This window comes from Centruroides sculpturatus, unplaced genomic scaffold (assembly GCF_000671375.1).
Source record: "Centruroides sculpturatus isolate CEXI.00-Female unplaced genomic scaffold, Cexi_2.0 scaffold513, whole genome shotgun sequence".
Taxonomy (NCBI): domain Eukaryota; kingdom Metazoa; phylum Arthropoda; class Arachnida; order Scorpiones; family Buthidae; genus Centruroides; species Centruroides sculpturatus.
The window spans coordinates 233,317-257,473 of NW_019384769.1; the positions used below are offsets into that span (position 1 = coordinate 233,317).

At 32.8% G+C, this 24,157-nt stretch overlaps 1 protein-coding gene across 1 annotated transcript in view; it reads right to left on the reverse strand.

Moving 5' to 3' along the window:
- Positions 1 to 127: 127 nt before the first annotated feature.
- Positions 128 to 24,157, reverse strand: part of LOC111628955 (multidrug resistance-associated protein 4-like) — a 38,629-nt gene continuing 14,599 nt past the window's right edge. Inside the window, exons 5-10 of the mRNA XM_023372814.1 lie at positions 14,042 to 14,205; positions 7,160 to 7,285; positions 6,640 to 6,889; positions 4,283 to 4,396; positions 2,882 to 2,968; positions 128 to 133 (exon numbers count right to left, since the gene is read on the reverse strand). Of these exons, the coding sequence (XP_023228582.1) occupies positions 128 to 133; positions 2,882 to 2,968; positions 4,283 to 4,396; positions 6,640 to 6,889; positions 7,160 to 7,285; positions 14,042 to 14,205 (747 nt within the window). The remainder of the gene's footprint in view (positions 134 to 2,881; positions 2,969 to 4,282; positions 4,397 to 6,639; positions 6,890 to 7,159; positions 7,286 to 14,041; positions 14,206 to 24,157) is intronic.

A 24,157-nucleotide genomic window follows, 5' to 3' on the forward strand; every position in this document is an offset into this window, starting at 1 on the left:
AATAATTTATATAACGACTTTAAATCATTTCCAGATATTTTTGATTTCAGCAACTACCCTAACACACATGAATTATTTGATGTAACAAATAAAAATAAGCTTGGATATTTTAAAGACGAGACAGCGTCTAAACCTATAATAGAATTTTGTTCATTAAAACCGAAAATGTATTCGTATATTTTCGATAATCAAAATAAAAAAACAGCTAAAGGAATTAAAAAATCTGTTGTTAAAACCTTTAACCACGAAAAATATAAAGAAGTTTTATTTAATACTGAGCTATTAAGACATCAGCAGTATGGTATTAAAAGTAAAAACCATATTGTAACAACATATCTTCAGAATAAAATATCACTCTCCCCGTTTTACGACAAAAAATTTATTTCTGATAATGGTATAGATGTGATATCGTTCGGACATTATACTTTTTATATTTAAATTCTTCCAGATTCTCTGATATCATCTCCCCCCCAATACGGTTACATATTATTGTACAAGAGGAAACGAAATTCAAAAACTTGTTTAATACATGGTGTTTCGAGTAAAACATATCGTTGTTTAAAACAAGCTGTAAATAAAGCTGGATTATTTAAATTACCAAATAATAAGAAATACTTTTGTAAATTTTTTGTATTGACTAACCAAATAACTATGATGTTATGTAATAATAATTTTATAAAATGTAGTTGTTCTAACTGTAATCGTACTTTTTAAAAATGTTGTAACCATGTTTATATATAATAAAACTATATCCTAATACAGAGTTTTTTTTATAGAATTCAAACACATTACACCACTCGAATGGGAAAAGTTTTCGAGTTTACCGATGGACGAAAATAATATCAAACGTTTTAAAAACTATATTAAATGGGGAATTATAAGCCAAAAAACTGATTTAAGCAGAGACTTCATTTCTGAATTTGCTGATAATTTAAACTGGGAGCTAATATGGAAAAATTATATATTTACCACTACGTTTATTGAAAAACATATTAAATACTCTAAATGGAATATAATTTCTGAACACCAATTATTAGACAAAGAATTCATGGATAAGTTTTCGGACTATCTTAATTGGGATAAAATAGCAAAATTTCAACTCCTCTTTGATAATTTTATTAAGAAATATATTGATAAATTAAGTATGAGAGTTATAGTTTTAAAATATCAGCGATTAAATACCGATACTCTACGGGAATTACAAGATTTTCTCCACTGGGATTTGGCTTCTCGTTATCAAATACTGAACGATGATTTTATTCACAATTCTAAATACCATCTTTTATGGTGTTATATTATTAAATATCAGAAACTAGATCATAAATATATTGCTGAAAACTCTCACAGTTTGTTAGTCTACATACTTCAGGATATTTGTAACATTGTTGATGATATAATGGAAAAAATAAATAAATTCGATGAAGAAGAAGAAGAAGATTAAAATCTGTAACATATCGATTTTTAAAAGAAATAAAAAAGTTAAGAGTCAATTGTTTTTTTTTTTTTAAAAAAAATCTAGTAATTAATTACATTATCCACAAAAATCAGAAAATATCTAACGATAGAGAAAATCTTAAGTTCTGAACAGAATATTGAATAGATAATGGAATGTGGTTCACTTCGAGGGGCCAGTTTTAGGTAGAGAATGCAGTCTAACAACTTACTTTGCAACCGTTTTAGGGAGAAAAAAAAAAAATATAACAGTTTTCTCTATACTAGCGATATTAGTAAGATCATTGATGATATAATGAAATCTTATAAGAACCAATCATATTTTCTTTTAAAAAAACTAGCAACAAGTTGTATAATAACTAGAAAGATCAGTAAAAAAAAAAAAATTTTTACCATAATTCGCTTGCCAATATCAATCACTAACACAAAATCATATTTTCTTTAAGAACAAATCATTTTTTAAAACTTAAAACGTATATAAACTCTAGAAAATAAAAATATACTCCCATTCTGTCTCTGTTAGAAGCAAAAATGACAAAGGCGCGAAGTTCAAACAAAAGAATGTAGCGTGGGGTCCCCAGACTTATTTCAGGGTACAAATTTGTATTACAAGAGGGAAGTTTCGAATTTTTTTAGAAAAAACCTTGTTATCGATTTATATTATTAAATTCTTATACAAATTAAATATAATCTACACCGTATAAGTCTTTATTTCGATATAATTCGAAAAAAAAATAAAATAAAAATTGTAATACAACAGAGCTCTCGAGTTTCGAATTTTTTTTTTAAAAACTTGTTATCGTTTTTATATTATTAAATTCTTATAGAAATTACATATAATCTACACCGTATAAGTCTTTATTTCGATATTATTCAAAAAAAATTTTTATTAATTTCAAAAAAATTTTTTATAATTTTTTTTTTGAAAAATTGTGTTATATATATATATTTTTAAATACTAATTAATTTTTATACTTCAGAATGTATCAAACGCATACTACTCACGTAATTATGCACTTTTATATTTAGTTATTTCATCATTTTCACTTGTTATTAGTTAGTTCGTTTTATGTAAACAATAAACGTAACAGAAGATTTTATAAGGAATTAAGCACACGAGTTACATAATACAAATACTTGTCCAGCAGTTTATCTTTCTTCGAACGTGACATGAATAAGATTTGCCGTTTTCTTTGATAAGTACACCGAATGTATATTTTCTTTTCAAAAATTAAAATCGAATCAAAACAAAATTAAGAACAGATATAATTATTTATAGAAGAGGTACAATTACAAAATTTCGAAAATTTATTTTATTATAAAGAACAAAATGTAACCGTTTATTTACTTCGTTTTATTAATTTTTTTAAACAATTTTATAATTATAAAGCGTATAATTTTAATTTAAATTTTAAAACAAAATATTTACCTTCCCTGATCCAACAGGACCTATAACAATTAATAATTCTCTCGGCTGCATGTTTACTGATATCCCATTTAATGTTGGTTCGAATTCCTTTTTTTTTAAAAAAAGAAAAGTATTACAATATACCCAGCAAACGTTAAAACTTATAAAACAGAAATAATAATAAACAATAAATTAATTTATGATAATGTCTCAGGCAAGCCAGAATATCACAGTGAACACACTTTCTGTCTACACACGTGCACTGAGCTTCAAGACAAAAAAAATTCGTTTAAGCCTCTACGAAGGCAGAAAGCTAGAAAGCTAAATAAATAAAAACCTCTAATAAAACCAAGGACAATGCTCATTGGATACATTCACAATGTCATAAAAGTCTTATAGAGAGCGGGAAGAAGAAAAGACTTCCAAGTGGCAATGTTTCATTTCCATCCTTTACAATGAAAGGCCAGGAATTTCTTCACCAGAGTTGGCTTATATCAGAAAAGAAACTTCCAGAAAACTGTGGAAAGGCATTGAATGTTGAAACAGTAACTCAAGAAGAGTCAGATGTTGAGCAGGCATCAAGTTCTAACAGACACAACTGATTACAAATATAATAATTATTCTTTGAGACCGCTTCTTGATCGTTTGAAATAGATTTTAATAGTACCCTGTAGGATGCAGATTTTTTTTCACTAAAATTCGCTATTTATAAGCCACCCACTTTTTAAAACAATGTGAATTTTTAATATGCTTAATGCAACGGTATCTAAATTTTACTAATAAACAAACTGATTAATGCTACCTAAAAAATAATTATTTTATCTTTACCTGCAGTGACAAAACAAAGGTGTAGTTCATTAAATTTATTCTCGTTTTATTGAATTTAAATGCGTGGTATCCTATGACATGGTTTCACGCAAACGCAATACATTTTACGACAAGAGACTCAAGTAACATGTCGTCAACAATTCTAGGATGACACGCGGATTGACACTCAATCCGGAAAACGTCATATGGTTATGTACTTATCCACTAGAAAGTCAAAATAACTCTTGTTTTGGTTCAAACCTTAAAAAGTGTTGCTAATAATTCCATCACTTTAACAGACATAAATTTTAAAAAGCCAGTGACGATCACAACATTCTACGTGAAAATCCTCGTAATTGATGTTATGCTTATGTCCACTTTGCACATTCTTGTGTACCGAGGGAGTCTTGATTAATTATTTTACCGAAATTTTCCGAAGTAGACACAAGCACAATATAAATAATTAAAGACAAAAATAATATATTATTTTTCTAGTTGATGATTCTTGTTGTTATTAATATTAATTAATTGATTTTAAAATTATTGAGTTAAACAAATCGTAAAAAACATTATTTTTATTGCAAAACTTATATTAAATTGGAAGCCATATCTTACGTTTTTCCATGCAGCTGTGACACTATCCATTCGTATCTTGTATTCGGTTGAATTTTCATTTTCTTCAGTAGATTTGACTGCATTGTTTTCTCTTTCTTGGAGCAGGAGAAAATCCTAAGTTAAAATTTTGAAAATGTTAGAGTTTTAAATGAAAGTTTGTGCACAAGGTGCACAAACTTTCATTTAAACTAAGCGATTAAGTCGGTTTTCAACTTCTTCAAAATTAATTACGGGTAATGAAAAAACTCCAGAAATATTTTACACAGCCTATTTTTCGATAAACGCTTAAGAGTTTAAGTTGCTTTTCCATTTATTTCAAGATAGAACCTTTTTTCCTTACGTTGGTAAAACTTGTGCTGAATAATTATATACTACTAGTTCTCGGATATTGTTCAAATGAGTTATTAAAACAGCGAACAATCCAAATAACCAAAAACACAAATTTAACACTCTTGGAACTGTTGAAAAGTATTGATAATATTGATAATGTCAGCCTATCTGTGTTGAAGATATAAGGACAATAAGGAGTGGAAGTTTCGCCCTCTAGAAATTTCCAGAACAGTTTGGAACATTCGAGAGTATTCGAGAGCATTCCGCAACATTCCAGAATGTTCCGGGATGTTCTGAAACGTTCGGGAACATTCCGGAATATTCCAGAACACTCTTGAATGTTATGGAATGTTCTGGAACATTGTGGACCATTCGAAGCATTCTTTGTATGGGTGGGACTTACCCATTGGTGGGGGTATATATAGCAAGATCCGTCATGGGTTCGAACGTCAGATTCTTATTAGTGACACAGAAAAAAACCGAAAAAGAAGTAAAAATTCCAAAATAGTGCAGTGAGTGAATAAAAACGAACAGTGAAGTGTGAATAGTCAAAGTGATACAGTGACCGAATATAAATCGAAAATAAAGTGTGAAAACTGTGTAAAGTGTACTTAGTGTTTTTTATTTATATTTTATACAATGCCCAAACTTAAAACAGGAGGAGATTGTGCAAGTTCTGAATTTTAATTTGAATATTATCAGGAATTTTCTTTTGAATATTAAAGTTGATATTGTTGCCAAAATTGTCCTTTGAAATAGCAACTCCTAATAATAGTAAGAAGTGCAGAGCCCAAACAGTTAGCAGTTGAAGACTGAAATTTGGTACACAGTTAGGATGCGTCATGAGAACGTACACTAAGAAGGGATTTTTTGAAATTCCCATGCGTGAGAGAGAGACATTGTTAACACTTCCCCCGCAGGGAAGTGTTAACAATGGAAGTGGTTAAGTAACAATTGAAGTATTAAGAGAAAGCGAAGTACAAGATTTACATACGGTTTTTTTTGCGTTTTTTGCAAGAAATGATACATATTTTTAGGCCCATCTAAAATTATTCTAATTAGTCTCGAAACAGGGCAACATAACTCTTGCATTCTGAGAAAACGAGTAAGATTGGCTATATTGTAATAATCTTAATATTCGCTATCGTTACTTTTTGCCCGAGCAACGCCAGGCTAGTTTATTTATAAAATAATCTATTGAAAAAACCCATCATATATAACCTTCATTACAGTCGCTATGGGATTGGCCAAACACGGGTGGGCATAAAACGCGCATTTAAAAGCAGAGTTTAAAAAAATACAAAAACATAAAACAAATATTCTGTTTTCATTTGAAGACTTCTAATCCCCTTACAGCGATAGAGATCAACGTATTCTGATCGAAACTCTTAAGATAATTTTAGTCAACTTGCTTTCGATTACTGGGTGCTACTCCGTTACTATAAGAATTTCTGTACACAAAGCAAGCTGACATCGCTGTGTTACGTTATCCTTATTATATACAACGAATTTCATTTTTCGCTTATTTACAAGAATTGTTTCCAGGAACTTCATCAAATCTTGAATTTTCTCCATTCTAAAATGTATTAATTTATATTATTGGTTTTTTCTGAAATTAATTTCAGCAAACAATAACACTAAAAAATAGTATCTTATATCCAACATCACGTTACACTCGTTAATATAAAATGATTCAAACTCGTTCACAGAATACAGATTTGCATGATACATGATAAAGTTGGTATATAAAAACGATTTCATATACCAGTGGAATCCTTTTACAGTTTTGCGTTGAAAAGATTTCGTGTTCGTTGTAAAATTTAACACAGAATATCGTCTATTCAGTAATTTTTCTCGTCTACGCAGCTTTTTAATGTATTGAGATTTCGTTACGGACAAGTTTTAATACTTGATATATTTATATACAACAATATTAATAACTATATGCTAATATCTTCATATTATTTCTGAATTAGTATTGCTGTAGTAAAATATAAAAAAAAGATTATTTTGAAATTGTTCATTACCTGTATCCTTTTTAACGAAACCAAAATTTCTGCAACATAACCCACTGCTTGAGAAAACAGACCAACAACATCTCTATACATATACATTGAAAAGGTCATTGTGACGAATATAATTTCGGCATTTAATTGTCCTCCATTTAAAAAGAATGCGAGGTATGTGAGAAGAATGAATAATTTTGATATAGGATACGCCAATATATACGATATTCCGCTTGCATATAAAAACATTCGAATTTTTTTCATTTCTTTCCTGCAAATAGAAACAATTAAATAATACTAATTGCAGAGCTCCGAAAATAATTATCTAAAACACATTAGCGTATCGAAATGACAATAAAACCAGTGTAAAAAGGAATCCGATGGTATCAAATATTTTCTAAAGTTTGTAGTTTATGCTTTGAATAAGGTTTACTTTTTAAAACGAAAATACGTTTTTGAAAATTTTTTTCTGTTTATGCAGTTATTCGTTTTATTTTGATTTCCGTTTTACACAGGTTTTACTGTATTTCACTGCACTTACATTCTGATTTTTTCTAATAATGCGACATATGGCAATTCCCAGGTGTACATCTTGATTAACCTCATATCAGCAATCATCTCGTTCAACAGATTCAATCTTTCGTCTCCCAATACAGCTGCTTGTAATCTATTATGAAAAAATATATATATAAATATATACTCCTATGAAATGATATAAAATTAAATACTGGACGTATATTTTATATCTAAAGACAATACAGTAGAGCCTCGAAAACTCGGCACTCGATAACCCAGCACTCCGGATAACTCGGCCACACCCTGGCAGGGCAAAAAATCCTTAGTTAATTAATTTTCATGATAAAGACAGCTTTATGCCTCATAAAGTATTTTTCTGAGGTCNCAATCATCTCGTTCAACAGATTCAATCTTTCGTCTCCCAATACAGCTGCTTGTAATCTATTATGAAAATATATATATATAAATATATACTCCTATGAAATGATATAAAATTAAATACTGGACGTATATTTTATATCTAAAGACAATGTTACATTTAAGTGAATCCCTTTATTTTTTAGCACTGAATATTATAAATGTTTATGCTATTTCAAAAACTTTTTATACTAAACTCCCCTGAAAAAAATCAAACACGATATGCAAATTCTTAGATAAAGAGCGAATATGTAAGCTTCATGAGATGAGTTTTTTCTATAATTTCAGTGTGATAAGCAAATATACAAATTAAATTATACTTACAAATAGGTGTTTCATAGTGTTTTCATAATTTATTTATGAACATGACAGTAAAATTCCAAAATAGCCAGCTTGTTCACTGTGTCTCAAAGAAGTCATTTTGATGATGGTCTAAGTTGGCTGGCAAGTCTTGCGTAGGCTAAATTCGGTGAAGCCATTAAAAAAGCTATTCAATTTTTCAGTCAGTCATTCTGTAATTTCAACCGTGTACCGAATTCCAAATTACTAGAATTGTAAACAGAAGACCGGCTTCAGCCGCTCTCAAGTTCAAACATATTCCAATGATTGGTACTTAGTATTATCAGTTAGTTGCAATAGGGAGGCAACACACCTGTATTACGTGCAAGCCTAGTTGCATTTACAGGGAGGCCTAAAACTGTCACTACTGTAAGGAGAGATTGCAAGCACATGATTTTTATGCGCGAAGGCCAAATATTTCTGTTTCATTGTTTTTCAGGCAGAGAGAAGCCGTTTACACTTGCTTCAGGAACCAGTCACTTCGAGTATAGACGATTAGAAAATGTTCTGTTGAACAAATCAAGTCATCATTTGCTTTACAGCCATCAACAAACTTATGTAAGAAATCCGACTACTTCATGGAAACAATCGATGAACATTGTTCAGTGTCATTGTTTCTCTGGTGGTGGCGTCCTTATGTGAAATGCGATTTTCTTAGGTGAATGTATTGATCTCTATGTTTTCCGCAGTGACACCGCGATCATCCAAAGTTATCAGAATGATATATATATACCCCTTTGTTGAATTTCATGTGGATGCAATTGATTCTGAATTCTTTCTTATAAACAACAACGTTTGGTCATACAGAACTCGTACACTAACTTACGCGATTACCTAATAACGAAGAGAATATACCCAATGAAGTAACCAGCGACTTTTGCAGTTACAGTAGAGCGTCTATTATCCGAATCGATTGAGGACTGGGGTTGTTCGGAAGATCAATGTTTCGGATAACCGATTATGCAAGAAAAAATATATCAATTTATCTCATCTTGACATTTTTCTCCGTTGCGTGTCGCTTCGCGATGAATTTTCGTCGATGTTAAGCCTAACGAAGACTATTGTATCGTTAAAAATTATTTTTTTATTTTGTACGAAGAAAATAAATATATTGAAAAATATAAAAACAATAAAAAATTATACTTTAGAAGTTAATTTAGTATCAAAAACGTGAAATATTTGAGTAGCCCAAGACATAGCCAAAGATTGCAGCGCCAGAGCACTGGCGAAAAACTTAAACTTGCGGACTGGAATTCTTTCAGATGATTGACTTTCGGAAAATAGACGCTCTACTGTATTTCGAATTTTTCGAATTCTTTTATTTTCGATTCATTGTGTTTGAGTTACACGAAAAGTGGATATGATTAAAACACTTATTAATTTCGAAAATGTATACTATTTCTGCCACTATTTACTTTTTGTTTTCTATTACTTACAGTTTATGCTAACAAAATCTAACTTTATAATTCTTTCACCTGGGACAGGGGTCGGCAACCTGCGGCTCGCGAGCCACATGCGGCTCTTTGGATGTGAAGATGCGGCTCTTTAGTTCCATAAGCAAATATTATTTATTTTATCAAAAACAAAAACATTTAAAAATCGTTCTGAATTTATTAACGAGGATTAGGCACCGATTCTATCTCTCAGCCACTTGTACTCGCTTTTCACCGCACCTCTCCCCGTGACACGCGTTGTCACTGTCGCCAGTCTGTCCGAAGCTTTCGAATGACGCCGTCGTCGGATGTTTCTATGAAGTTTAATTCGCTTTCGACGCAAGACAATTTGGCGTCTTCACCAGTGCTTTGGCTATGACGTATAGTTTGTTGTTTCGAGTAAAAGAGTTAGAAGCGAATTATCTTCTCAAAGTTATGTAAAAATTTTGTGGCTCTTTAAAAACTTTGAAATTTTGTAAATTGTAATTTTTGGCTCTTCCGACTCAAAAGGTTTCTGACCCCTGACCTGGGAGAATTAAATTTCGAAAAATCTCTTATTAATGTGCATTTCTTGGCATACCCTACTAAAACGCAGTCAAAAACACAAAAAACAGCATCTAAAATAGTATGTTAAAAGCCGAGTTCTTCCAGATAATCCTTAACTCTATACCTCTCCCCTGTGCAAGGATTTCCAAAAAACTTTTATTAGGATGCCTTCTCATAGCGTACCCTACTAAATGCTGTTAAAATAAAAAATTGCGCATAAAATAGTACAGTACTGAGTTTTTAAGGATAATCCTTAATTTTCTCTCTTTCCCTGCGAGAAAATTTTAAAAATCTCTTCTTATTGTACATTCCCGCGACATATACTAACTTTGTACCAAATTTCAACTTTCAACTCTTAATCGTTTGGAATCTGCGCTTATTATTATTATGTTGAATTTAGTGTGTTATACTCGGTTGACGTAGCTGTGTACTATGCCAGACCACAGTCAAGGCATAGCAACAAAAGCAAAACTAAAATTAAATAAGTGTGTCAGTATCATTGTCTGTAATCAAGAATTTCCTAACAATATGGCATGTATCCAATATAATGGCCTTCTGTAGTGTGATGTATTTCTATTAAATTGTAATGTTAACAGGCTTTTGCATAGTGTGTGTGGTATCACATCCATAGAAGAGAGAACAATAGGTACAATAAGCACTCTGTCTATATCCATTCTTTACAGATGCCTGTTTCCTGGGCAACTTCTGTGTACTTGCTAATTATTTCAGTGAATGTAACTTATTTTGTTTATTGTGAGTGATTGGAATGAATGTGTTTATAATGCATGTGGTTTTATTGCAACTGTGATGTTTCTTGTCTTTTGTAGAAAAACTGTCAGTGATTGTATTTGTATGTAGTATACAAGGTCTGTTCAAAAAGTATCGGACCTTTGGTCGGCAAAAATAAATTTATTGACTTTGAGGTACAAAACCCTAATCCCCTTCAAAGTAGTCTCCTTGGTAATGTATACACTTCTCCCAGCGTTCCTGCCATTGCTGGAAACACTGCTGGAACGCATCTTTTNGCCGAGTTCTTCCAGATAATCCTTAACTCTATACCTCTCCCCTGTGCAAGGATTTCCAAAAAACTTTTATTAGGATGCCTTCTCATAGCGTACCCTACTAAATGCTGTTAAAATAAAAAATTGCGCATAAAATAGTACAGTACTGAGTTTTTAAGGATAATCCTTAATTTTCTCTCTTTCCCTGCGAGAAAATTTTAAAAATCTCTTCTTATTGTACATTCCCGCGACATATACTAACTTTGTACCAAATTTCAACTTTCAACTCTTAATCGTTTGGAATCTGCGCTTATTATTATTATGTTGAATTTAGTGTGTTATACTCGGTTGATGTAGCTGTGTACTATGCCAGACCACAGTCAAGGCATAGCAACAAAAGCAAAACTAAAATTAAATAAGTGTGTCAGTATCATTGTCTGTAATCAAGAATTTCCTAACAATATGGCATGTATCCAATATAATGGCCTTCTGTAGTGTGATGTATTTCTATTAAATTGTAATGTTAACAGGCTTTTGCATAGTGTGTGTGGTATCACATCCATAGAAGAGAGAACAATAGGTACAATAAGCACTCTGTCTATATCCATTCTTTACAGATGCCTGTTTCCTGGGCAACTTCTGTGTACTTGCTAATTATTTCAGTGAATGTAACTTATTTTGTTTATTGTGAGTGATTGGAATGAATGTGTTTATAATGCATGTGGTTTTATTGCAACTGTGATGTTTCTTGTCTTTTTGTAAAAAAAACCTCTCGCAGTGACTGTTTGTAGTGAAGGTTAACTATGTCAATCAATGTGATGTCTGTTGTGGTAAATTGTTTTATCTGTAATTTTGGCTCTGTCGTAGTAAATTTCGTGTGTTGCTTTCTAATACTGTCTGTGTAATCAGTCGCTAGCTACATATTCAGTGCCCTGGAGCAGGTCGAACGGATGCATCCCTTGTTCCTCGGAAGAGGTCTTGCAAAATTTATTTTGAACATTTAATTTAAAAACGTATCTAATTATTTCGATTTAAAAACTTACTTAATAACAATTTATTTGAGATTCAAGGCATTTCAACAATAAGATATTTAATTTAATAAATCTTAGGGTTAGGATATGTCATGCCATATTCTAACCCTAATTCTCTGCTCTTTCTAATCGTAATATGGCCACAATGGATTTGGTTAGGCCCATAATGGCTTGTCTGCATATGCTGACCCTCATCCAACATTTGCGTATCATCAGAAAGTTTTGGGTTGCGCGAACGGATTGGAACCCTAGCATCTCCGATCATTTTGATAATACGTTTGCCATCTTACCATTTCTAATACCAGCTAATGTAGTGTTTATGTATGTTAAAAACACCAATTTTATTTCTATTAAACATTATTAAATAACGAATGATTTCTTTATTTTATTTACAGATAATTTACAAATATATACTTTAAAATATTAATTACCTCAATTTTGAATATACTTTACTCAAAGCAATTTGTATAGGAAGATAGAGAAATATTATCTTCTCAAAGTTATGTAAAAATTTTGTGGCTCTTTAAAAACTTTGAAATTTTGTAAATTGTAATTTTGGCTCTTCCGACTCAAAAGGTTTCTGACCCCTGACCTGGGAGAATTAAATTTCGAAAAATCTCTTATTAATGTGCATTTCTTGGCATACCCTACTAAAACGCAGTCAAAAACACAAAAAACAGCATCTAAAATAGTATGTTAAAAGCCGAGTTCTTCCAGATAATCCTTAACTCTATACCTCTCCCCTGTGCAAGGATTTCCAAAAAACTTTTATTAGGATGCCTTCTCATAGCGTACCCTACTAAATGCTGTTAAAATAAAAAATTGCGCATAAAATAGTACAGTACTGAGTTTTTAAGGATAATCCTTAATTTTCTCTCTTTCCCTGCGAGAAAATTTTAAAAATCTCTTCTTATTGTACATTCCCGCGACATATACTAACTTTGTACCAAATTTCAACTTTCAACTCTTAATCGTTTGGAATCTGCGCTTATTATTATTATGTTGAATTTAGTGTGTTATACTCGGTTGACGTAGCTGTGTACTATGCCAGACCACAGTCAAGGCATAGCAACAAAAGCAAAACTAAAATTAAATAAGTGTGTCAGTATCATTGTCTGTAATCAAGAATTTCCTAACAATATGGCATGTATCCAATATAATGGCCTTCTGTAGTGTGATGTATTTCTATTAAATTGTAATGTTAACAGGCTTTTGCATAGTGTGTGTGGTATCACATCCATAGAAGAGAGAACAATAGGTACAATAAGCACTCTGTCTATATCCATTCTTTACAGATGCCTGTTTCCTGGGCAACTTCTGTGTACTTGCTAATTATTTCAGTGAATGTAACTTATTTTGTTTATTGTGAGTGATTGGAATGAATGTGTTTATAATGCATGTGGTTTTATTGCAACTGTGATGTTTCTTGTCTTTTTGTAAAAAAAACCTCTCGCAGTGACTGTTTGTAGTGAAGGTTAACTATGTCAATCAATGTGATGTCTGTTGTGGTAAATTGTTTTATCTGTAATTTTGGCTCTGTCGTAGTAAATTTCGTGTGTTGCTTTCTAATACTGTCTGTGTAATCAGTCGCTAGCTACATATTCAGTGCCCTGGAGCAGGTCGAACGGATGCATCCCTTGTTCCTCGGAAGAGGTCTTGCAAAATTTATTTTGAACATTTAATTTAAAAACGTATCTAATTATTTCGATTTAAAAACTTACTTAATAACAATTTATTTGAGATTCAAGGCATTTCAACAATAAGATATTTAATTTAATAAATCTTAGGGTTAGGATATGTCATGCCATATTCTAACCCTAATTCTCTGCTCTTTCTAATCGTAATATGGCCACAATGGATTTGGTTAGGCCCATAATGGCTTGTCTGCATATGCTGACCCTCATCCAACATTTGCGTATCATCAGAAAGTTTTGGGTTGCGCGAACGGATTGGAACCCTAGCATCTCCGATCATTTTGATAATACGTTTGCCATCTTACCATTTCTAATACCAGCTAATGTAGTGTTTATGTATGTTAAAAACACCAATTTTATTTCTATTAAACATTATTAAATAACGAATGATTTCTTTATTTTATTTACAGATACTTTACAAATATATACTTTAAAATATTAATTACCTCAATTTTGAATATACTTTACTCAAAGCAATTTGTATAGGAAGATAGAGAAATATGACTAAGAATCCAATTATAATACTCCATCCATAATATTTCCACAACACGGCTATCGAAGTAATGATGAAAAAAGGCCACGTAAATAAAAGTGATAAGCAGATAACTTTCTGTAATAAATAGAAATTGTATATAGACTATACCTAGTAACTATTCAATTGATTAAAATTAATATAAATTTTAATAAAATTATTTTTGAATTCATAAAATACCTACCTACATCACGAACCTATTAAGTATGCACGTACTACTTTTGTTTTTACAGTACACGATCTTTATTCTTGCAGTACCAGGAAATTTAAGATTATTGAAAATGTCAAATTACTGGGTTTCTGTATTGTCAAAAAAATTCTTAAGTTATATGTGTTTTCAACGAGGCAAATGGTATATTTCGTATGTTCACGTTTTGTCGCATTTTTCAGTAAATTATCTCCACTGCTTTATCACTGTAAAGATTACAGAGAGCTTGTCCATATAGTTTTTAAAATGATTGAAATCCTTGTGAAACTTAAAATAAATATGTTCTTGTATGCAATTCATACTCACGAACATATCACATTTATATTTCAGGTATAAAGTACAGTAGACCCCCTATAACACGGTAGATACGTTCTGCTTTATAAGAATTTCGCGTTGTAGGAATCTTTAAATACATGAGCCAATCACAGCCCGACACGTGTGAAGTTTACGGACTACAGCTGTTTGAAAGGTTTTATTCCATAAAATTAATCGATTCTACACTAATTTGACTCAATATTTTCAAAACACGTATAATTTTTTGGGAATAATCCGTATAAACTGTGCTATAAACAAAAAATTGTAGGATTACTTACCGAGTGTGCACCGTTCGACGTCGCCATTGCTAAAGCTTGTTTTCAACGCGGAGCAGCGCACCAAACGGCGGCCGCGATTTCTGATAAGTTATTTTTTTGTGAAAAATTCGTTGAACTTTGGAGACATCATTAATAGAAATAATTTTAATGGCCGTTGAATAAGAAATGTTTCTTTCACAAGAAATGTATAAAATTACAGTGCTGCATTACACTTACCGTACCTAATTTATATACTTTACAAACAATAGTAAACTCAACTTACTCGCCTAAACTCTCTGTAGCGTGGCGCTGAACAGCGGAAAGTATATATATAATTATAATAAAGTTAAAATAAATTAAGTTAATATTGTACAGACGATAGTAAACTCAATTTACCAGTCTAAACTCTCTGTAGCGTGTAAGTAGTTCGGCCGTTCGTCTACTATTGATCCAGATTCGACGAATCCTGTCGCGACACGAGTCGGAAACGACGTTCTCCCGCGTTTTACACGTCACTTTTAGCGTCTTTATACGAATACTGTCGCAATTTTTTCGCTGCGTTATAAGAACACACGTTATAGTGGTATACTGTACATACTGTACTGTCCCACACTTTTTATTCTACTCGCAAAAAGTTATTCTTTTACAAATCGATATAATTTCAGAAATGATGTCAGAGAAAAAATTGCCTCATTATAAAGGCAATTTTTTGACAATAAATAACATTTAGATAATAGCTTATGTGTGTAGACAATTATACACAGGGTGTTTTACACACTGTGATAATGCAGCAATAAATGTGTTGGATAAAAATTTTTCATACTTTGATGAATATATTTAGGAATTACATTATGTATATATTTCCTTTAAATTTTGTATAATCTATATCTATATCTATGTCTATATCTATATATATATAAATGGACGTGTGTGTCTCTATATTTCACTTTTCTGCAAAAACTACACATCGCACGTGAATGGTGTTTGTATGTGGTGGTAGCCCCAAGTCTCCATTCGTGCATAAAGGTGGTTGCATCTCGATAGCTATAAGGGTGCGGGAGATATGGGCTTGAAAGTGGTTGGAAGTGGCTATCTATTTCGAATGTTTTGTTCGAATTTGTTCGAACAAAAGAACAAATTCGAACAATATTCGAATTTAATTCGAACATAAAATTCGAATATTAGTACGATTATAGAACGATTGTAAACGTTCCAGGAACGTCGAAAATAGTTCGTTTGACTTGACGTGAACAGGAGACGTTCGGAAATAGAATCAGGACCAGGTCTCTAATTAGTCTAGAAACGGGGGACCTAATTCTTGCATTCTGTGAAAACGGGTAAGATTGGCTATAATGTAATCATCTTAATCTTCACTATCGTTACTTTTTAAAAACCCAGCGAAGCGGGTCCTTGCAGCTAAATTCTAGATTACTTAGAAAAACAGTTTTATATATATAAAAAAAAAAACTATATTACATACAAATGTACGAACAAATAAAAACCCAGTGAAGCGGGTCCTTGTAGCTAGTTCTTAATAAATGTAGTTTTAGCTATATGTTTTTTGTATTATTTCTATTTACTTTTATAATATTTATAAAGAAAACCAGTCTGATTATAATTTTATATATAGGGTAGATCGGGGCAAGATCGGCATGTTAAGCTTTACTTAAATTTTGTGTAATAAATACTGCTGTAAACTGAAAAAAAAACTTTGCATATTGTCTATTGGAATGTTACCTTACTATAGAACTGGTTAAAATCAGTTTGGAAATAAAAATAATTAAAATAATTACAACTTTACAAGAAGAGAGAAATTGACGAAGTTGCCCCGGGTATAGGGGCAAGATCGGCAACTTCTCTCTTTTTGTAAAGTTGTAATTATTTTAATTATTTTTATTAAAGTTGCCCCTGGTATAGGGGCAACAGTAATGGGGCAAGATAGGCACGTATATAAAATTATGTTATTAACAATGTATAAGTTGGAATTCACTATTAAAACAAAGAAATACAAATCCAACACCCATTTAATATTATTACAACGAAATGCAAGTTCAAAGACATATATACATGAATAACAAATGCAAACATGTTTTCATTTATCATCTGTTTGATTTTTATCCTTTGCTTCTAATGTGGCTTTATGTTGCCGATCTTACCCCGCTAGTCATGATTTCGAAACATTAAGTACAACCCTGAGAACAGAATGCCAAGCCACGATCTGGCCACGTGAATAAGTTGAAGTTACATCCTTCTAACAGGAAAAGTAACTTTCGTTATCATGGAATTATAACAAAACCTGCCAATTCAATATAAATGGAAAAAAAATATTATATGGAATTGAACGAAAATGAAAATTTGCTTGATAATTCAACTACGCTTGTTGGAGAACAATAAAAACACTACACTCAACAAGCCACCAATAAAACTCAACTGCCTAACCTATAACCAAAGTCTCCTTTTAATTTGTTTTTTAAAAAAAGCGCTTGACAAACTTGCCCCGCATGCCGAAGTTGCCCCGATCTCCCCTACATTTTGTATATCTCTAAAAATTGGTATTACAGAAAGTCGGGTGTGAAAAAAGTTATTTTCTCAATCTTGTTCGGCCTTAGAACCGAAAGATCTGTCCACAGGGACACTAGGATAAGTTTTTTAGTATTTTCTAAATTTTGGAATCAGAAGTTCTTATGATTGTCCTGTGTAATTTTCCTGACCCCAGCCTAATTTATGCGTAAGGCATGCTAATGATTAAATTTATATAGGTCGATTTCCCACAATTCAAGGCAGTCAATATTATGAACACTTAAGAAGAACCTACAATAATAGACTGCATTCTCTTACAGAAGACTCTGCCATAATAATAGGCAGTCCATGGAAATACGAACAGTCAAAGAGAGAGGCTGCCAGGGAAAAAGCTAGACATAAATGACAGCCAGAAGGAGAATCTCGCATAGAAGAAGCGATCAGGCATGGAAGTTTTGTCTCGCTATACTCCTGCCTTCCACTGTCCCCCATATCAGCAAGACATCTCCACTCATCATTTGGAGTATAACTACTAGTGATGTAACGAATATTCCGTTACTATTCGGTATTCGGCCTATTTTTCGCTATTCGGCCGAATAACGAATACCTAAAAACAGGAGTAAGAAACAACAAAAACACAGTAAATTAATCATTTTTGTATTTAGATTTGATGTTATCGGGTTAGCGTTGTTTGTTTATATTTATTTATAACTTATAACATTCACAAAATAAAAAAGAAAATAATATTAGTCACACGTATTCACAATTTAAAAGTACAAAGATCAGCACACGCACACACTTATTTGTTCGAAAATCGTCGCACATCTGACGGTCTGAGCCTGCCTATTCTTCTTTTTAAGAGCTCGTCTATGCTCCTCTCTTTTTCTTTCCTCGATCGCTCTAGTCCACGTATGCCTATGCATATATCATAATACGTTTTTACGATACCTTCGATTCGTCACTTTTCTGTCGTAGATTTTCCATTTTACAATTAGGTGACTCGTAGCCTGGTAATAACGGAGAAAAGAGACAGATAGGACGTCGATATAAGTCGCAGTTATGATTTCACAGATTCGAGACAGCTCGGTAGCTCGAACGGCCCCAGGCTTTCGCCCGTGCACGCTAAGTGACATTTATTACAAGCATTTAGCTTTCCGAAGTCTACGACGACAATCGTTTGACATTGACGGCCGCGAATTTTGCGCCAATAAGCTGCCTCGACTTGTTCGACTATGTTATCAATTCAATTTCATATTTATTTTCACATTTTCGCGGTCCTTCTCTGTTTTTTTTCTGTTATTTACACGTGTAGGTCATTTCATTGTTATCCACATTTGATATCATTATTTATACTGCCATGACGCTCTTGTCTGTCTGCTACAACAGCCAAGAATTAACGCGATTGGCGAAGCGTAGTGATAGCGGGCCAATAGAGAGCAGGGTCCTTGCCATTATGCGGTTTGCGCGCCAATTTTCGTACATGCGTTAATCAAGCCGAATAGTTTGGCCGAATATACTATTCGTTGGAACACTAATAACTACGAATACGTACGACATCAGAGGTATTATAATTAAAACTATTTGTAAACCTACTTCGCGTTTTAGAGGTGTACGTAGTTAGGCATAGATATAACGATAGGTCATTCTTTTATGTATTCCATTATTTTTATTCATTAAATTTCTGTCAGTTATTTGTTAACCTAACTGTTGTTTAGTTTAATGGATACCCTGTTCGGAACTTACGCGCGACTCTCCCAACTCGAATAACAGCCATCTTAAATCCAATGAGCAGGTCCTAACATCCCAACGGATCAAAAGGTCTGACCATGTACCTCATCGTAGTCTCACATTACTATACTGGAATTGGAACACCTTCTGTCTATCTTAATTTACATTATTTTGAAAAACTAAAGATATACGCCTCATCCGAATAAAGTCTAAGTATCGTCACATCTGCTGTTTTTCTCCAACCTGAATTTCAAATTTCATCGAGTTTCGTCCATTCGTTTCAGAGATATCGATTTTTATCGATATTTATCACTTCAGTTAAAAACGCTACTTTCGCGAAATGCCAGCTGGGGCGCTCTGCTCATTATGTATATTATTTTAATTTTAATTCTTTTGACAAAAGTTTATATTTTTAAATAACAAAATTATGAACCTATTTACATCATGAGACACTATTACATAATGTTCGAACTCTGGATTACAGGTGAGAAAAATACAGCTCTGTCTTTGCAACTGGTAATGTTTGAACTGGTCCAAATACAAAACTATTCTGATGGAACGGTTTCTCGGAATTGCTTAGTTTGTTGGACTACACGGCTTTTCTAGTATCATTACGTTCTGTCGAAATTGCTGTTGAACTTGACGGTTGCTGATCGGTATTCTAAACATATAGTATGTATGTTTCTGTTCTAGCTTTTCGGTCGATCGTCACCAAATTATTCTTGTTTATTTTCTGGGACTTTCACGAAAATATGTGAGGAAAATATGTGAGGAACCGTCACGAAATTAGCAAAAACTTGGTTGATTTAAAAAAATATTTTATTTTTTAAAAAGGCATAAAAAATATGTGTAGGCAGACACCATTTATTTATGCTAAACTGCGGCGTACAGTCGTAAATCGTAAAAAAAGATGTTGTTCATTTCGGATTGAAAGATCGAATTCAGCCTTGTTTGCCTCCCCTGCCCCAAGATAAGAGTTCCGTTACGCTTAGTAACGACAAACAGCTACTTGGAAAACGTGAATGAAAGAAATAAATTTTTAATCGTGTCTTTCGATTTCCGTTTTATGGTCCGTAAAAATAGCAGCTTACGACTTCGTGAACTCAGATTAAGTCCATTTATTTGACGAATATTTACAATATATACACAGCAATATTTCTTGCTTGCTTCTCACAATGCTGTCTTAGGCCAGGCTTGTTTCTCCCTGTTCTAACAGTTGCATTGCCTAAGTTTTGGATCCGTTCTCCGACTAATCCGGAGCTGAGTCGTTAGACCTCCTACGAGTTCGCCTCATACCTGTCTCTACTTGTCCAGGATGACTGAGGCCAACCGATTTTTTCAAAAAAACGTGTTATGACAAGAGGAACTTGAATTAGCTTGTCCATTCTTGTTAGGCCTCCTTGACAAGAGAGATCGACTAATTGGAATGGGCGATAAAAAAACAGAGATTGATATAATCCCCGATTATCAAGAACACATACAACACGGATAATTAACGTTTTGCACCGTATGTCAACGTGCAAGGAGATCTTCGCCAATTGTTACGAGCGATAAATCTGTTTTCTACGTTAAATACTTCTGTCCTTACCCAACATCGACGTCGCCACCCGGCTTCGCCTAGCGAGCAACAATACCACATCGTCATCGTCTTTGCTCCAGATCATTTGACATAAGAATGAGCCGACGTGACTTTAAGCCTGTAAACTGTGTGGAGAGAACTATAGAACAATTGAACAACCTCTGGACGACGAATTGCTTATCTTATTAGTGTAAGCACTTTCTGCTATAATAAACGGTTTTTATAAGGGGATGTGTCATCTCTGTCTCCAGCACCATCTACCCCATACGAACAGTGCCTAGGCTCTCCCTGACGCGGGATTAATTGATCTCCCTGTAAGTCAGCGAACTCACAAATATGGATTTCCATAAAATCTGAACGCCCCACTCTTCTCCTGATTTAATCTTCTCGACACTTCGCGATAAACAAAACAACAGTAGGCTAAAATAAACAAACTCGTAATATATATTTCATTTTAATATTTACCTTCTTACATTTAGTCCGGACAATGCCGCGCATATCTACTAGTTTACCAATAAAAGCAAATAATTAAGATCTCTAATAAAAATATAAATTTTTAAAACATATCTACAAATGTATATTATTCAAAACTAATTTCATTATTTCTCAAAAGTCCTGCAACATTATCTAGATTTGAAGATCAACTTAATTGACAAAGTGTATATTGTCCCGTTAAAATCAATATTCATATGAGTAGAAAAAAAAAACAATTCATTAGTAATTCGGAAATAGAACCGTCTTTTCACACTCGATGTAGAAATGTTTCTAGTCCGAAGCAGTTCTGAACGGAACTACCTACGTTTTATTCTGAAACGTTTGAAATTAGAATCGTTGGAACTGGCAGCTACAACAGCATATTTTTCTTTATTGAATACGTATTCGAATTTTACAAAAGATGGATAAGATTTGGTTTTATTATTCTGGTTTTATTGCAAACATTAGATTTTTCTAAATTAGGACACAAAACGTATATGTATATTCTGTTCTATAACTTACGGTCAAAACTCTATGGAACTCAAAGTATTCTTATAGAGATTGTATTGTTTTAATACTGACATTTCTGAACATTTCGATTAGTATCTTCGAACTTATCCCCCAAAACAAAACAAAACACCCAGAACAAAAATCACCAAATATAAACCTACTAATTGCAAATTAATTATATACTAGTTTTTAGTTTAGTTTTAGTTTTTGCAGACAAGCATGATGTAATCGCCAGATATCTTTTGTACCTTTTTCGTGTAAATATTATGTATTATTTTATTATCACGATTTACAGTTGTGTGAAGCCGGGCTATACGTTGTAAAATTTAAATATTTACAATTATAAATTTTTTTAAATAAAGCACAAGCACTTGATAAAATGCAACGAGAAAATAAGATTTGGCTGAATATATCACTAACTCTCGACTGACTTCTCTTCCGAGAGAAACGACTCACCCAAGGATGAAATGAGAAAAAAATTGGATTAGACAAAGACGTCGTTTTTCTCCGACATTGCGTTATTTACAGATACCTCGACCCAGGAAACGGTCAAAAATATATAAAAGGACCAACAAAATGATAAATAAAATCGTCGTCGTCGTTTAATAGAGCGGTCATTCAAGTGTCCAACCCTGTCGGCCACCCGGTTCCTACCAATCAAACCGCTGCCCAAATTAAAGGTTAATGTACTTTAACCGAGTTTGCCTGAAATTCTGGATTATTACAAACAGTCTCGATACAAATAAGAAAATCTTCTCTCCCTTCATAAGGCGCCCAAGCCAGCCGGTGAACACCGAACCTCGAGAATCAAAATATTCAGCTCGACGCGCGAAATTTATGTTAAATTTTCTCTCTAGGCGTGAATATTTTAAAGACTAATTTGCAAAAATATAGTAATTCCTATAGATAAATCTTATTATTTCATATTTATGGTACATGTATTTCCGGCGTGGAGCTAAGCAACAAAGCATTGTAAATACAATCACGCAGAGAGTTGCCAGCACTCTCCTTATCAAGCTCATCAGCTTTGTCATTATCATAATTTCCTTGATCACTTCTAATCCACAACTAAACATACCGATCATCAGAGTTACTTGCGCACATATTCATCCAATAGACAATGGAATGGGTATTCTCGCTATCATCCAGCGGAAAAAAAACAGGCAACAGAGTCAGTGTAGATGTTGATGCACTGTCAATAACAGCAATTATTGCACCATTCCACAGCACAGAGGATAGCACACTATTCATCCTGAAAGACAGTGCCATCTTCCTGAAGATGACTTTGCCAGAAGATAGAAGCTAAGTAGCAAACAAACGCTATTAGCGAGAGGAATGTATTTCACCAATAGCAAACTTTCTCCTTAGAAAAATTCTGGCCAAGAACAGTGGGAAACTCTGATACAATGTCACAATGGAAAAGGAGCTGGGACCAAGATTTTATTTTGATTTTCACTACAATTGAGTGCCTACGTAGATAAAGGCGAAAATCTGTTCTCACAAAAACACAAATAAATAAGCGATTGAAGTGGGCCCAAGAGCACAAATGAAGGATACAACAACAATGAAAGGAGGTTATTTATAATGATCACGCAATGTTTCGAGTCTGCATTATAAGCAATAAGAAAAATCGAAGTAATCAGAAAAAGAGAAGGGGCATTCAATTATGATTGTGTATTGGGCAATATAAAAGTCGCAGCAAGCAGTATAGTGTGGGGTTGCGTGTCAGCCACGGTGTGGGTAATTTTCTTTTTAATTAACAAAGGGAATCAATGAATGCAGCGAAATACTTGCAAATTCTTGACGAAAACCTGCTACCATCATTAAAAATTTACTATATCACGAACTATTATTTTCAAGCAGTATAGTGCAGTTGCCACACTTCTAACATAATATGAAAACATTAAAATGTCCCTCTATCAGTTCTGACTTTTCCCTATAAGGAATATGTGATGTAGAATTAAAAGCGTGTTATAAAAAGTCATCAAGAAAATGTCAATGGTTTAATCAAAAAGTCAAGTTACTTTGGTGTGAAATGAGGACCAAGCTCTTGTTGACACAACGAACGATCGTACGAAAACTATGGTATAAGTCAATTGTAAAAATACTTACTTATAATCAGAGTTTAGCGATGTAAAATAATCATAAGTATAAAAGATTTTTCTCATCGATATTACTGAAGATATATTAAATCGACTTTTAAAATGACTTTTTGTCCGAAATGTTTTTCACGAGATTATATAATACACCGGCGAAATATAAATTCACGTGATATACATTAATCGAACATGTTGTTTACAAATTGTTTTTAACTTAATCTATATCTATATATATATAAATGAACGTGTGTGTCCCTATATTTCACTTTTTAGCCAAAACTACGCATCACACATGAATGATGTTTGTATGTGGTAGTAACATCAAGTCTCTATTCGTGCA